This window comes from Lutjanus erythropterus, chromosome 11 (genome assembly GCF_056507025.1).
Source record: "Lutjanus erythropterus isolate fLutEry1 chromosome 11, fLutEry1.hap2, whole genome shotgun sequence".
Lineage (NCBI taxonomy): Eukaryota > Metazoa > Chordata > Actinopteri > Lutjaniformes > Lutjanidae > Lutjanus > Lutjanus erythropterus.
The window spans coordinates 41,644,472-41,657,363 of record NC_139327.1 but is presented as its reverse complement, the minus strand read 5'-3'; the positions used below and the strand labels follow the sequence as shown (position 1 = coordinate 41,657,363).

Below are 12,892 nucleotides of genomic sequence, written 5' to 3'. Positions count from 1 at the left end.
CCTCAAGCTGAGGATAGAAAACCCCCACACCAAACAGTAAGAAAAAAAAAAAGAAGATCCCAGCTCTAGGAATTGCAAGGTTGAACGTCCACACCATTCACACAGCTTTGAGAGGTGGAAGACACCAGGAAGATGCAGAGCTCACCAGACTCAATGTCAGCTTAGCTGCCCTACAAGAAACCAGGTCCCTCCAGCAGCTCCGTCTGAGAAGAGAATCACACCTTCTACTGGAAGAGGAGAGAACCAGTGGAGCCCTGCCAGCATGGAGTCGGCTTCGCCATCATAAACACCCTCCTGGCTGTGCTACAGGCTCCCTCAAGGGGCACTGAGTGTCTTCTGTCTGTCTGTCCTGTCAGCATCCTGAGCGTGTACAAGACACAAAGGACCAGTCCTATGAGCAACTTGATGAACCGATCAAAGGCTCCTCAAACGCCAATTTCACACCAGAGTAGGGGCAGATCACAAGGCATGGCCCACTTGCCTTGGACATGATGTCGGTTCCCCCCTGGGTGGAAGCATATGTATCCACGCTGGACAAAGTTCTCCAGGACCTGCCAGATCATGACACCACAGCAAAGTGGAACGCCATGAAGAACATCATTTACAGCACAGCTGTGTCCACATTTTGAATGAAGGAATGTCCCAGCCAGGACTTGTACCAGGATGGAGCCGGCAATCAAGGCCAAATGTGAAGCCTTCTTAGCACACAAGAGATGCTCAGATGGACAGACACTTGCACCACGAAGGGCTCAGAACACCACACAACACATTGCCAGACAGTGAGTCAATGATTACTGGCAGCAACTGTGTGAAGCAATACAGGATTGTGCAGAGTCTGAAAACCATACTTGCGGCATGTACAATGACATCAGAAATGCCCTTGGTCCAGCTGTGAAAGGGATTGGTCCTTTGAAATCTGACAGAGGAGAAGATCACTAATCAGGAGGGAAAAAAACAGTTGGTCAGATGGGTGGAACATTACGAAGAACTGTATTCTTCCTGTGAAACATCAGTCTCCAGTGCTGCCCAAAGGATCTGCTCATTATGGAAGAGATGGATTAAGTGCCCGTTATGGAGGAGGTCAGCAAAGCCATCGATGCACTCTGAATGACAAAGCACCAGGCGGCATAAACATCCCACCATAAGCCATCAAGCATGGAAAATCTGCCCTGCTTCAGCTGCTTTATGAGCTACTCTGCCTCTGCTGGAAGGAAGGCGCAGTTCCCCAAGATATATGTGATGCCACCATCACACACATTATCAGAACAAGGGTCATCACAGTGACTGTAACAACAACAGAGGGATCTGTTGTACACACACCCTCCTAAACCGGCTGCAGATACTTGCAGGCATGTCAACAGCCAATATGATTTTCTCCTTCCACCAGCCAAAGAGTGGAGTGTGAGGCAAGCTGCTCTATATGATGTTCATAGACCTCGCCTTCGATCTGGTCTTCTCAGGAAGATCAGCTGCCCACCAAAACTCTGCAACATGGCGATCTCTTTCCACACCAACATGAAGGATACAGTCCTGTATGTTGGATCTGCCTCAGAACCCTTTCCCATCAACAGTGGTGTCAAGCAGGGCTGTATACTGGTGCCAACCCTCTTCAGGATTTTGTTTCCCATGCTTCTGTCCTACACCTTTGACTCATTTAGTGATGGTGTCTATCTGCAAACCAGGTCTGATGAGTTCAGTTTAACCTGCACAACTGTACCCTAAGACCAAGATGAGGACAGTCCACATCAGGGAGATGTTATTTGCCAATGATGCAGCTGTCGAGACCCACACAGAGGATGCCCTCCAGAGACGGGCTGACTGGCTGGTCACTTTGGTCTTCCATCGCAACTTTATTGTCATTGGGCAAAAAACAAAACAAAAAACCCCAAAAGAAACCAAAAACAACATCTTAGTGATAGACCTTGCAAAAAGTACAAAAAATAAGTAATAGAATATAAAGATAGTTAACAATAAATTATAATAAAGGAGAGCAGCAATTACAATGACAGTAAAAGAATACGCAATATAAAAATGAGAGTACAAAAATCAGCTGTATAAAGTAGGAAAGCATATAGATGGATGCTTCAGTATGATGTGAAAGTTTCCTGCACACAACCATGATGCTGACATGACATTTGTGGTCTAAACGAGGAGTAAGCAGGAGAAATTGTTAGCCTAGCTCCTAGCATCTTTTACTTGATTTCTGTTGTTAGCTAACCAGCTTGTTACCAGTTCTATAGATTCATACACCTATTCAATAAATCTTTCTTTCTTTCAGTTCGGCTACATGACAGCATTTCAGAGGAGGCACACCATTACCTCATCTTTGACCTGTGAGTCCTATTTTCTCTTCTATTCTATTCTATTCTATTCTATTCTATTCTATTCTAGTCTAGTCAAGTCTAGTCTATTCTGTTCTATGATACTGTATATTACATATATGAGATGTTCTTCTAGTCACATTACATTCATGCTATGTTTTTACATCATACGTGTCGTGTTACTGTGTAATTATTTTTCTTCAGTCATCCCTTCCTTCAGTGCTGATGATGGACTGAAGGATTGTCACTTTTTGTCGCCGTTGTGAATGTGGAGCTTTCCTTCTCAGAGAAGACAGTCTGTCTTCAAACTGCAGCCGTGGTCCTTTGTGACTTCCTCCCAGCTGTTGGGGTCGATGTCTGCCTGCTTCATGCTGTGTTTGCAGAAATGAGCTGCAGGCCTGGAGCCTGTTGACAGCTGAACATATGAGATGGCTCCACGGGTCCATCCAGTGGACGCCGTGAGCCAGCAGAGGTGGCACTGGCAATGAGGTGGCAGAAATATGGGTGGAGTGAGCATGTTCCAGGACCTCCAAGTTGGGTACTTTCTCCTGCCACAAGATGCCCAGGGGGCAGCAGAGGCATGGTGGAAGCTGTTCAGACATTGTTCTTGTCAGGTGTAGAGGATCCAAGTATTACTGCCATGCAGTGGGGGGGCTGGTGACGCACATTTGGTTCAGCTGAACTGAACACTTGGAGTTCAGTTCTCACATTCAAGTTCTGTTGGACCACACTCTCACTTTGCAATCACTGTGGCACAGTGCTGGGTATCATTTAAAAAATTAGGGTACCAGTACTAATACCAGTACCCTTAAAGGGACACCAGTACCAACTGAGTTCTTTATTCGATACCTATTTTCAAAGGCTTTCCTTTATGAAGAACTATTGCTGTGACTGTGGCGTCACGGTGGTGCAGTGGTTGTCACTGCCGCCTCACAGCAAGAAGGTCCTGAGTTCGATCCCCAGCTGGTTGGATCAGGGCTTTTCTGTGCAGAGTTTGCATGTTCTCCTCATGTCTGCGTGGGTTCTCTCCGGGTTCTCCAGGTTCCTCCCACAATCCAAAGACATGCATGCAGGTTAATTGGTGATTCTAAATTGCCTGTAGGTGTGAGTGTCAGTGGTCGTCTGTCTCTGTGTGTCAGCCTGGTGATGAACTGGCGACTTGTCCAGGGTGAACCCCGCCTCTCACCCAATGTCACCTGGGATAGACTCCACCCCCCACGACCCTTCATGAATAAGTGGTTACAGAAAATGAATGAATGAATATTACTGTGACTAGCTGTGAGCAACACCACATAAATAGTCTTTTTTTTTTCTAGATCTGGGTACCGAAAAGTTTGAATGCAGGTATCATTTGACTGGAGAAGTTTCAATATTACTTGGTGCTGAGTTATTTTAATCAGTACCTTAAAGGTATTGAGTGCTGATACCCAGCGACCCTCGTAAGACGAATGCTTAGTTCAGCATCCGGTGATAAATCACTGGAGACCACGGACCTGAGGTATGTGACAGTGTTAACACAGTCAAAAGTCTTAACCAGGCCTTACCTCACAGCACTTAGTACTGCAGAAAGGTCTGGCTCCACACATACACATTCTGCTATGCGGTTTTGACAATCTGGCTAATGATGTTGGTCTTCGTGACGCTGATGGTGAGGGAGAACTCCATCAGCTCCTGCCACCCTGACTTGGTGTGCTGTATCATCTTCAAATGGCATTCTCCTCAGGAGCTTGCTGGTCACTTTGGTCTTCGACTACAAGCAGGTAAGGTTGAAGAGTTTATCATCAGCTCTGGTGTGGAGGTAGACACCTTCAGGAAGAGCTGAATGCCAGAGAGAAAAGAAGATTCGAAGAGGGTCGTTGACAGAATGCAGCCCTGTTTCATTCTGTTGTGGATTAGGAAGACCTCTGAAGTTTGAAGGTCGAAGACTTTTGTGAGGTCATGAAAGGCAAAATACAGTGGTCTCTCCTGCTCCCTGCGTGTCTTCAGCAGCTGTTGAGGGTGAAGATCATGTCCACCGTGAATCTTGTTTGCCTAAAGCCACACTGTGACTCTGATCTTGACCACGATGCAGAGCAGGGAGGTGCTGCTGTAGTTGCTGTGGTCTCCCTTGTCCTGGAGGATAGTTCCTTTGTTCCAACAGGGACTGAGCAGTTTGTGAAGATGCAGTGGTAAGGAAGGCTTCCCAAGTTATCACTGTGTTGTCCCAGCAGCACCTGGGCCCTTGCTGCAGGTGAGCCTGTCAATGGCTTTGCTGAAGTCCAGCTCACATTGCCCAGCTTCCTCTGACTCCATTCTTTCTGTAGCCAACAGCTCAATGCACTGATCATCTGTTTGCTGTGGTTATTGATGACTTTGATTTGACTGGTGCCATTTCTTTTGATGAGAGGACCGGCTGCTTGTTTGATACCCTTGAACATGTCCCTGATGCCCCCCGTGTCATAGGTGTCCTGTATGTTGGAGGTCAGAGGTTTGCTGGACTTTGCTCCTGACGTCTCTCCTACAGACTAACCTGTCTGTCCACACGCTCTCTTTCCCACTGTCATCCTGAGTGCCGGGTACCAGGCTTTAAATCTAACCCTCTACTGGTTCACTGGATGTTGTCCTATCAGAGTCTCAGCAGAAGACACTGGCGTCTAAACACTGTCCTGACAGGAACGAGGAAGAGGAGCAAACAGTGCAGTTTCTGCCCTGGTTACATAATGTTGTTAGATTTCAGTGTGTTGTGTTGTGTTACACTTTTATCTTGTTATTTTACATTACACCACAATGTGTTGTCACTTTTTAATATTCAGCAGTGTATTCTGTTAAACTGTTACAGTCTGCTGTGTTTTGTTACATTATTTAGGATAAAAACCAGAGAAACTGTCCGAACATTTTCCTTCAGTGTCTTTCTCTGTGCTCTCTCCCTCAGGGTGACAGGTGGAGAGTTATTTGAAGATATTGTAGCCAGAGAATATTACAGTGAAGCTGACGCCAGGTATCAAACACGTCTCTCATCCATCTTCTGATTCCTCATTGTTCTCTCCTCCTCCTCTTCATCTTCATTACTCATGAGTCAGACTCTGACCCTGGAACAGTTTTGTGTTTTCTAAATTAATTCTGAACACAGATCCTCTGATCTCTGTCTGTCTGTCCACAGTCATTGTATCCAGCAGATTCTGGAGGCGGTGCTTCACTGTCACCAGATGGGTGTGGTCCATCGAGACCTGAAGGTACCTGTCCACCTGTAATCTTTTACTCTGTGTAGTTCTTAAAGAGGAACTCTGCTGTTATTTGATTTTTTTGCAGGTCTGCCCCTGACTAAAGATGTCCATAGTGAACTAGTCTTTGCATGTTCATGATGTCGGAGCCGTCCGAGTCTTCGTTGTCCCCGTCTGAGCCCTTCGCATCTTCATCGTCCCTGTATGAACCTTTTGCATCTTTATCATCCCCATCTGAATCCTCGATGTCTTTATTGTCCCTGTGCCTTCATCGTCCCCACAGTGAGAGACCGGTCGGAGCCGCCGTGACGTTTAATCTCCTCAGATATTGTGTTCACTGTCAGCACGTCTCCATTGATCTCAGGGGCAGTATCCCATAGGACAGCTAACTGAGCTAACCTGTTAGCAGCAGTGCGCTGACAGAAAAGGTCTCTGCTGCAACAATCCCTCGGACCAAACGGAAATGCAAGTGCAGCAGTCCAGCTAACTGATGTGGTTTTTATATTTTTTGGAGTCTGAGGAGGAAGATGCTAAGCAACCTGTGGATTCAGACACAAAGCAAACTGAATTCTTTCAGCAGAGGTGTAATTAAAAGTGTCAGTAGCTCAATGTGTGTTTTGATAAATTGTTTCTTTGGTTGAAAACAGAACCAGTCAGTCAGTTATTAAGTTAGCACATTAGCTTCTCAACATTAGCATGTTGTTAGTGAGCCACCAATCCAAAGCAGTTGTATTTGATGGCCTGACAATGAGACTCAGCTATCAACTATATTTCTCCAAAATCCGTTGTAGCACCTTTGAAGTCCTATTAGTATTGTTAGCATCTCCTCTGTAAAGTACTGGGCAGCATTAGCATGTTAGCATGTCTCCTGTGTCTGCAGCCAGAGAACCTACTGTTGGCCTCCAAGTCTAAAGGAGCTGCAGTGAAACTGGCCGACTTCGGCCTTGCCATTGAGGTGGAGGGAGACCAGCAGGCCTGGTTCGGTAAGACCTTATGCTAATGCTTTAGCAATACTGCAGTATTACTACTGCAGTATTACAACTGCAGTATTACAACTGCTGTTGCTTTACAATCATTCCAACTGTGTCTGTGTCTGCAGGCTTTGCGGGGACTCCTGGATATCTCTCTCCGGAGGTTTTGAGGAAGGATCCATATGGCAAAGCAGTTGACCTCTGGGCCTGTGGTCAGACTCCTCTCTGCTCTGCTGTCTTCTTGTCTCCTTGTTTCCTTGTCTCCTTGTGTCCTCAGTTTTCTCAGGCGTGTTTCTCTCTGTCTCTCAGGTGTGATTCTCTATATCTTATTGGTCGGTTATCCTCCATTCTGGGATGAAGATCAACATCGTCTCTACCAGCAGATCAAAGCTGGAGCTTATGATGTAGGTCACATGATCCTTTACCTCTGTCACATAACTGCACGTGTTGTCAAGAGACTGTTTACTTGAGCTGCGTTCAGCCTAAGAAAACATATCAAAACCTTAATTTAAACACACACACTGTACTGCCTCTTTAATACGCCTGTTTATATACGTTGCTGCTGATTGATTCACACCTTTGACACACCAAATGGGACAAAGTGTACCTCAGAGCCCGTTGACCGTTTCACACTGTTTCTCACTGTTGCACACTGTTTCTGACTGTTGCACACTGTTTCTCACTGTTGCACACTGTTTCTCACTGTTGCACACAGTTTCTGACTGTTGCACACAGTTTCTCACTGTTGCACACTGTTGCACACTGTTTCACACTGTTGCACACTGTTTCACACTGTTTCTCACTGTTGCACACTGTTTCTCACTGTTGCACACTGTTTCTGACTGTTGCACACTGTTTCACACTGTTGCACACTGTTTCTCACTGTTTCTCACTGTTTCACACTGTTGCACACTGTTTCTCACTGTTTCTCACTGTTGCACACTGTTTCTCACTGTTTCTCACTGTTGCACACTGTTTCTCACTGTTTCTCACTCTTTCACACTCTTTCACACTGTTGCACACTGTTTCTCACTGTTGCACACTGTTTCACACTGTTGCACACTGTTTCACACTGTTGCACACTGTTTCTCACTGTTTCTCACTGTTGCACACTGTTTCTCACTGTTGCACACTGTTTCACACTGTTGCACACAGTTGCACACTGTTTCTCACTGTTTCTCACTCTTTCACACTGTTTCTCACTGTTGCACACTGTTGCACACTGTTTCTCACTGTTTCTCACTGTTGCACACTGTTTCTCACTGTTGCACACTGTTTCACACTGTTTCACACTGTTGCACACTGTTTCTCACTCTTTCACACTCTTTCACACTGTTGCACACTGTTTCTGACTGTTGCACACTGTTTCTCACTGTTGCACACTGTTTCACACTGTTGCACACTGTTCCTCACTGTTGCACACTGTTGCACACTGTTTCTCACTGTTTCTCACTGTTGCACACTGTTGCACACGGTTTCTCACTGTTTCTCACTGTTTCTCACTGTTTCTCACTCTTTCACACTGTTTCTCACTGTTGCACACTGTTTCTCACTGTTGCACACTGTTTCTCACTCTTTCACACTCTTTCACACTGTTGCACACTGTTTCTGACTGTTGCACACTGTTTCTGACTGTTGCACACTGTTTCTCACTGTTGCACACTGTTTCTCACTGTTTCACACTCTTTCACACTGTTGCACACTGTTTCTCACTGTTTCACACTCTTTCACACTGTTGCACACTGTTTCTCACTGTTTCTCACTGTTGCACACTGTTTCTCACTGTTGCACACTGTTTCTCACTGTTGCACACTGTTTCACACTGTTGCACACAGTTGCACACTGTTTCTCACTGTTTCTCACTCTTTCACACTGTTTCTCACTGTTGCACACTGTTGCACACTGTTTCTCACTGTTTCTCACTGTTTCTCACTGTTGCACACTGTTTCTCACTGTTTCTCACTGTTGCACACTGTTTCTCACTGTTGCACACTGTTTCACACTGTTTCACACTGTTGCACACTGTTTCTCACTGTTTCTCACTGTTTCTCACTGTTGCACACTGTTTCTCACTGTTGCACACTGTTTTCAGACTGAACGTGTCCCTTTAGGTTATTGATGGGGCTCAGTCTTTGGCTGGTGTGTGTATTGGGGGTGTCTGATAATGTTGCTGAAGTTTGACTTGTCGTCCTCCTTGTCTGTCTCCTCCTGTCAGTTCCCGTCTCCTGAGTGGGACACGGTGACTCCTGAAGCCAAAGATCTCATTAATAAGATGTTGACCATCAACCCGTCCAAACGAATCACAGCAGCCGAGGCGCTCAAACACCCCTGGATCTCTGTGAGGGTCTCTCTTACAATATACAGCTGTATACAAACATCTGTACTGTATGTGACATGTATGTTCACAGTGTCTGATGATGATGATGATGGTGTGTCATCTTCCTCCCAGCATCGCTCCACAGTGGCGTCCTGTATGCACAGACAGGAGACGGTCGAGTGTCTGAAGAAGTTCAATGCCAGGAGGAAACTCAAGGTGAGCTGAGGTCACAGGTCAGAGGTCACAGGTCACAGGTGAAAGTCAGTCCCTGCTGCAATGAAAATGTGTTTTCGTAGTCCAAACCTGAAGTTAGCGTCTCTCCGGTCTCTGCCACAAATAGCCAGTCAAATTTTACCTTTAGATTTTAGATCAGTGTAGAAAATAAAATGTTAATGATTCTGAAACGCTTTGATCAGCAGATAATCTTGAATTTATGATTTTTGACGTGCGACTGATTGGTGGTTATATGATCCTATAAGAGAGGTTCTTTCACATGTGATCTTTAAATACTCTTTCCTTCCTTCCTCTCTTCCTTCCTTCCTTCTTCCCTCCTTCTCTGCCTACCTTCCTTCCTTGTCTGCTTTCCTTCAGGGAGCCATCCTGACCACCATGTTGGCCACCAGAAATTTCTCCGGTGAGTCCCGCTGCTGCTGCTCTCGTCTCTCACCTCTTGTCTCCTCCTGAGGTGTCACAGGTCACAGGTTACAGGTCGTGTGTCCACCTGTCTCCAGGTGTGTCTCACTACGTTAACTCTAACACTTCATCATCATTCGTGTCTCAACTCCTCCCAGCGAGTATGTGAGAAAGATATGAGGATGGAGGAGGACATCTTCATCTCCGCTGTCTGAAGTGATGTCGGTAACTGATGATGTCCTGCAGCTTCATCACCTGTCCAACAAGACAAACCTGTTTCTAGCAATAACTATAAAGCCTTAAAGACAACACCTGTGTGTCCTCACTCTCACCTTGTCTCCTCGTCTCTTCGTCTCCTCAAGATAAATTTAAAGGACTGGAGATCCTCTGTGATGGAGGAGGTCATGAGAGGAGAAAGTTATCATCACTGTCAACAGATTCCTGGCTTCCTATTGGTCGTCAGGGGGCCACATGACCTGTGTGATTTGTGGGGTTTGACCTTTGACCTGCATCCCTGTGTTACAGTAGCACAGGGTTAAACACTCAGAGCTCAACCAATCAGCTGTGGGCTCACACACAATTAACAGATTAACACTGAGTGTGTGTGTGTGTGTGTGTGTGTGTGTGTGTGTGTGTGTGTGTGTGTGAAGCAGCTGTTCACTCAGGATCCCACAGATCTATAGATAGACTGGAAACCACCGAGAGAGACAGACAGGCAGGCAGACAGACAGGTTTAACAGTAGAACTTATTATTTCAATATATCTCAACTTTATTGTTACATAAAAGAAAAATGAAATGCAAAATAAAAGAATATATAGATGTTATACAGTTATAAATATAATAATAAATAATGGACAACACTAACGTTAATTTGAAAAGAAAACTTTGGTTGAGAGGGTTACTTTAAAAATGTAATCTGATAAAATTACTAATTACCTGTTTAAAAATGTAGTCAGTAACAAAATCCAAGTATCATAATCTCATCATGCGCTCCACCTGTTTTCATGTTTGTACCTATTTTTCAACTAGGGATCAATAATTTTCCACTAATCAATTAGTTGTTTGGTCAGAAAATGTTGATCAAAGTCCTCAAATGTCTCGTTTCTCAAAGATCTTCAGTTTACTGTCAGTAAAGAAACCAGAAAATATTCACATTTAAGAAACTGAAATCAGCAAATTTACTTTTTTTTAATTATAAATGACTTTTCATTTTTTTAAAGAGTTGCATTTAATCCAGTGTTTTTCTGTCACGTTGTGTCAGAATGAATAAATTAAATACCTTCAGTCAGATTTGATTCAGTTTGACAAACCGCCTGCTTCTGTCATCCAGTTAATGAACTTTACTTGATTCGTTTACGTTCAGTTTATACTAAAGATATTCACCTTGTGTTCACGTTTTTGGATAAATAAACTTTTGATTTTAAGTACTCGGTTAGATTTTACTTCAGAGTATTTCTTTATGTTTATTGGAGCCAAGAATAATTTGTTTAAGTGTTGGAATATCGATGAAGAACCAGATGTGAAGTGATTAAATTATATTTCAGAGTGAAGCAGCAGCTGAACACTCAGGAATGTGTTTCTGTGTTTCTGCTCTCCAACTATCAGAAGCTGCAACTAAATTTGGCCTCAGCTCTCTCTGACCCCCCCCCCCCCCCCCCCCCCCTCCATGTGACTCTGTCTGTCTGTCTGTCCGTCTGTCTGTCTGTCTGTTGCACTACTGAATCTGTCTGTGGCTGCACACAGACTGACGGAGTCACAGACTGGATCTTTTAATTCTTCTTCTCTGTGAACTCGTTTTTACACTTTATATTCTTCCATTCTCTTTTTGTTTGTTTCTTTTTTAACTTTAAAACTTTTTATTCTTTGGGATCACTTTATTTTGAAGTGTTTCCTGTCAGCTTCTCTCTGGTTGGCTCAGAGGCGGCGGTGCACGATGCCGTCTCTCCTCTTCTCTGCGTTTGTTCCGTTCTTTCTCAGTCTGCTGTTTCTCTTTCTCTTCATTCTCATCCCTCGTTCAGGAGGAAAAAGTGGAAGCAACAAGAAGGCCGACGGAGTGAAGGTGACCACTTCATTATTAATATTATCATTGTTGTTGTTGTTTGTTGTTGTTGTTGTTGTTATAACTGTGGTGATCCTGTTTACTGATAATTAGCCAATCTTAGGATTCTAACACAGTAAACATGAACATTCTTAATATAATGTATCTACTGTCTGCATCTGTCACACATTATTCAGACGACGTTCAAACTTCTTTTTAAAAGTTTTCATAAACAACATTCTGAATTAAACGTGTCTTTTTTCTGGATCTGACAACGGAGGGAACTAACAAGTGACACGTCTCGATTCCTCTGGTCTCTGTGGAGAATTAGCAGCGTAACAAGTCAGCAAGGTTATCAAAACAGGCCCCGCCCATCACAGTCAGACGGGATATAATGTAAAGTCAGCGAATGAAAGAAGTGAAAACATGCAGCTTTAAAATGAACAGCAGTGAAATGCTCTGCTGTGATTTAGAGCAGGAATCAGAATAGAAAGGACAAGATAGTGATGAAGTAGCAGAAGACCAAGAGACAAATAAAGACGGAGTGAATATGATTTATGTAGGTTTATAAACAAACAAGAGTTTTCTAATGTTACCATGTTTTCATTTCACTAAAATTCAACTTCTGAATCAGTTGCTTCCACAGGGTTAGGGTTAGGGTTCCCCACAGGGTTAGGGTTCCACAGTTATTGTGAAAGTGTTGGAACAGATTAAAACATAATTGCTGTCAGAAACCTTCACACTGACCACATTCTTCATGTCTCCATGTTGGTATCAGCAAATAAACAGAGAACTTAAATGTGCAGGTTGATCAGAGCAGAACTACCATATATGGTAAAGCAGGTGTATTAAGGTCCAGGTGTCTCTAAACACATACGGCTCCTAATATTCACAAGACAACATAGCATCATGTGCTGTAGCTGCTACACGTCTCCATTGTGACGTCGATGGCATTTATAGTACTTATTCATTGTACTTGGTCGTGGTGAAACATAGAGCACCGGTCAAAAGTTTGGACGCACCTCATCCAGGGGTTTTCTTTATTTTTATTACGTTCTACATTGTAGATTCATACTGAAGTCATCAAAACTATGAAGGAACACATATGGAATTATTAAACCAGAATATGTTTTATATTTTAGATTCTTTGAAGCGCCTCCTTTTGCTTTGATGACAGTTTGATTCATGAGGTCGTCACCTGGATGGTTTTTCACAGAGGTGCTGAGCTCTTATTGGCTGTTGTGTCTTCACTCTGTGGTCCAACTTACCCAAACCCTCTCAGCTGGGTTTAGGTCATCTGAACTCCATCACTCTCCTTCTTGGTCAGATATCACTGACTTAACCTGGAGGTGTTTGTTCTCACTGTCCGGTTGAAAATCAAATGATGGTCCACCTGAGTGCAAACCAGATG

General features: G+C 44.1%; 1 protein-coding gene across 1 annotated transcript in view; it reads left to right on the top strand.

Moving 5' to 3' along the window:
• camk2a (calcium/calmodulin-dependent protein kinase II alpha) overlaps positions 1 to 12,892 on the top strand; it is a 46,093-nt gene that overhangs the window by 23,836 nt on the left and 9,365 nt on the right. Inside the window, exons 4-13 of the mRNA XM_084730239.1 lie at positions 2,279 to 2,333; positions 5,233 to 5,298; positions 5,461 to 5,533; positions 6,402 to 6,504; positions 6,621 to 6,704; positions 6,802 to 6,896; positions 8,708 to 8,830; positions 8,942 to 9,025; positions 9,401 to 9,443; positions 11,462 to 11,502. Of these exons, the coding sequence (XP_084586365.1) occupies positions 2,279 to 2,333; positions 5,233 to 5,298; positions 5,461 to 5,533; positions 6,402 to 6,504; positions 6,621 to 6,704; positions 6,802 to 6,896; positions 8,708 to 8,830; positions 8,942 to 9,025; positions 9,401 to 9,443; positions 11,462 to 11,502 (767 nt within the window). The remainder of the gene's footprint in view (positions 1 to 2,278; positions 2,334 to 5,232; positions 5,299 to 5,460; positions 5,534 to 6,401; positions 6,505 to 6,620; positions 6,705 to 6,801; positions 6,897 to 8,707; positions 8,831 to 8,941; positions 9,026 to 9,400; positions 9,444 to 11,461; positions 11,503 to 12,892) is intronic.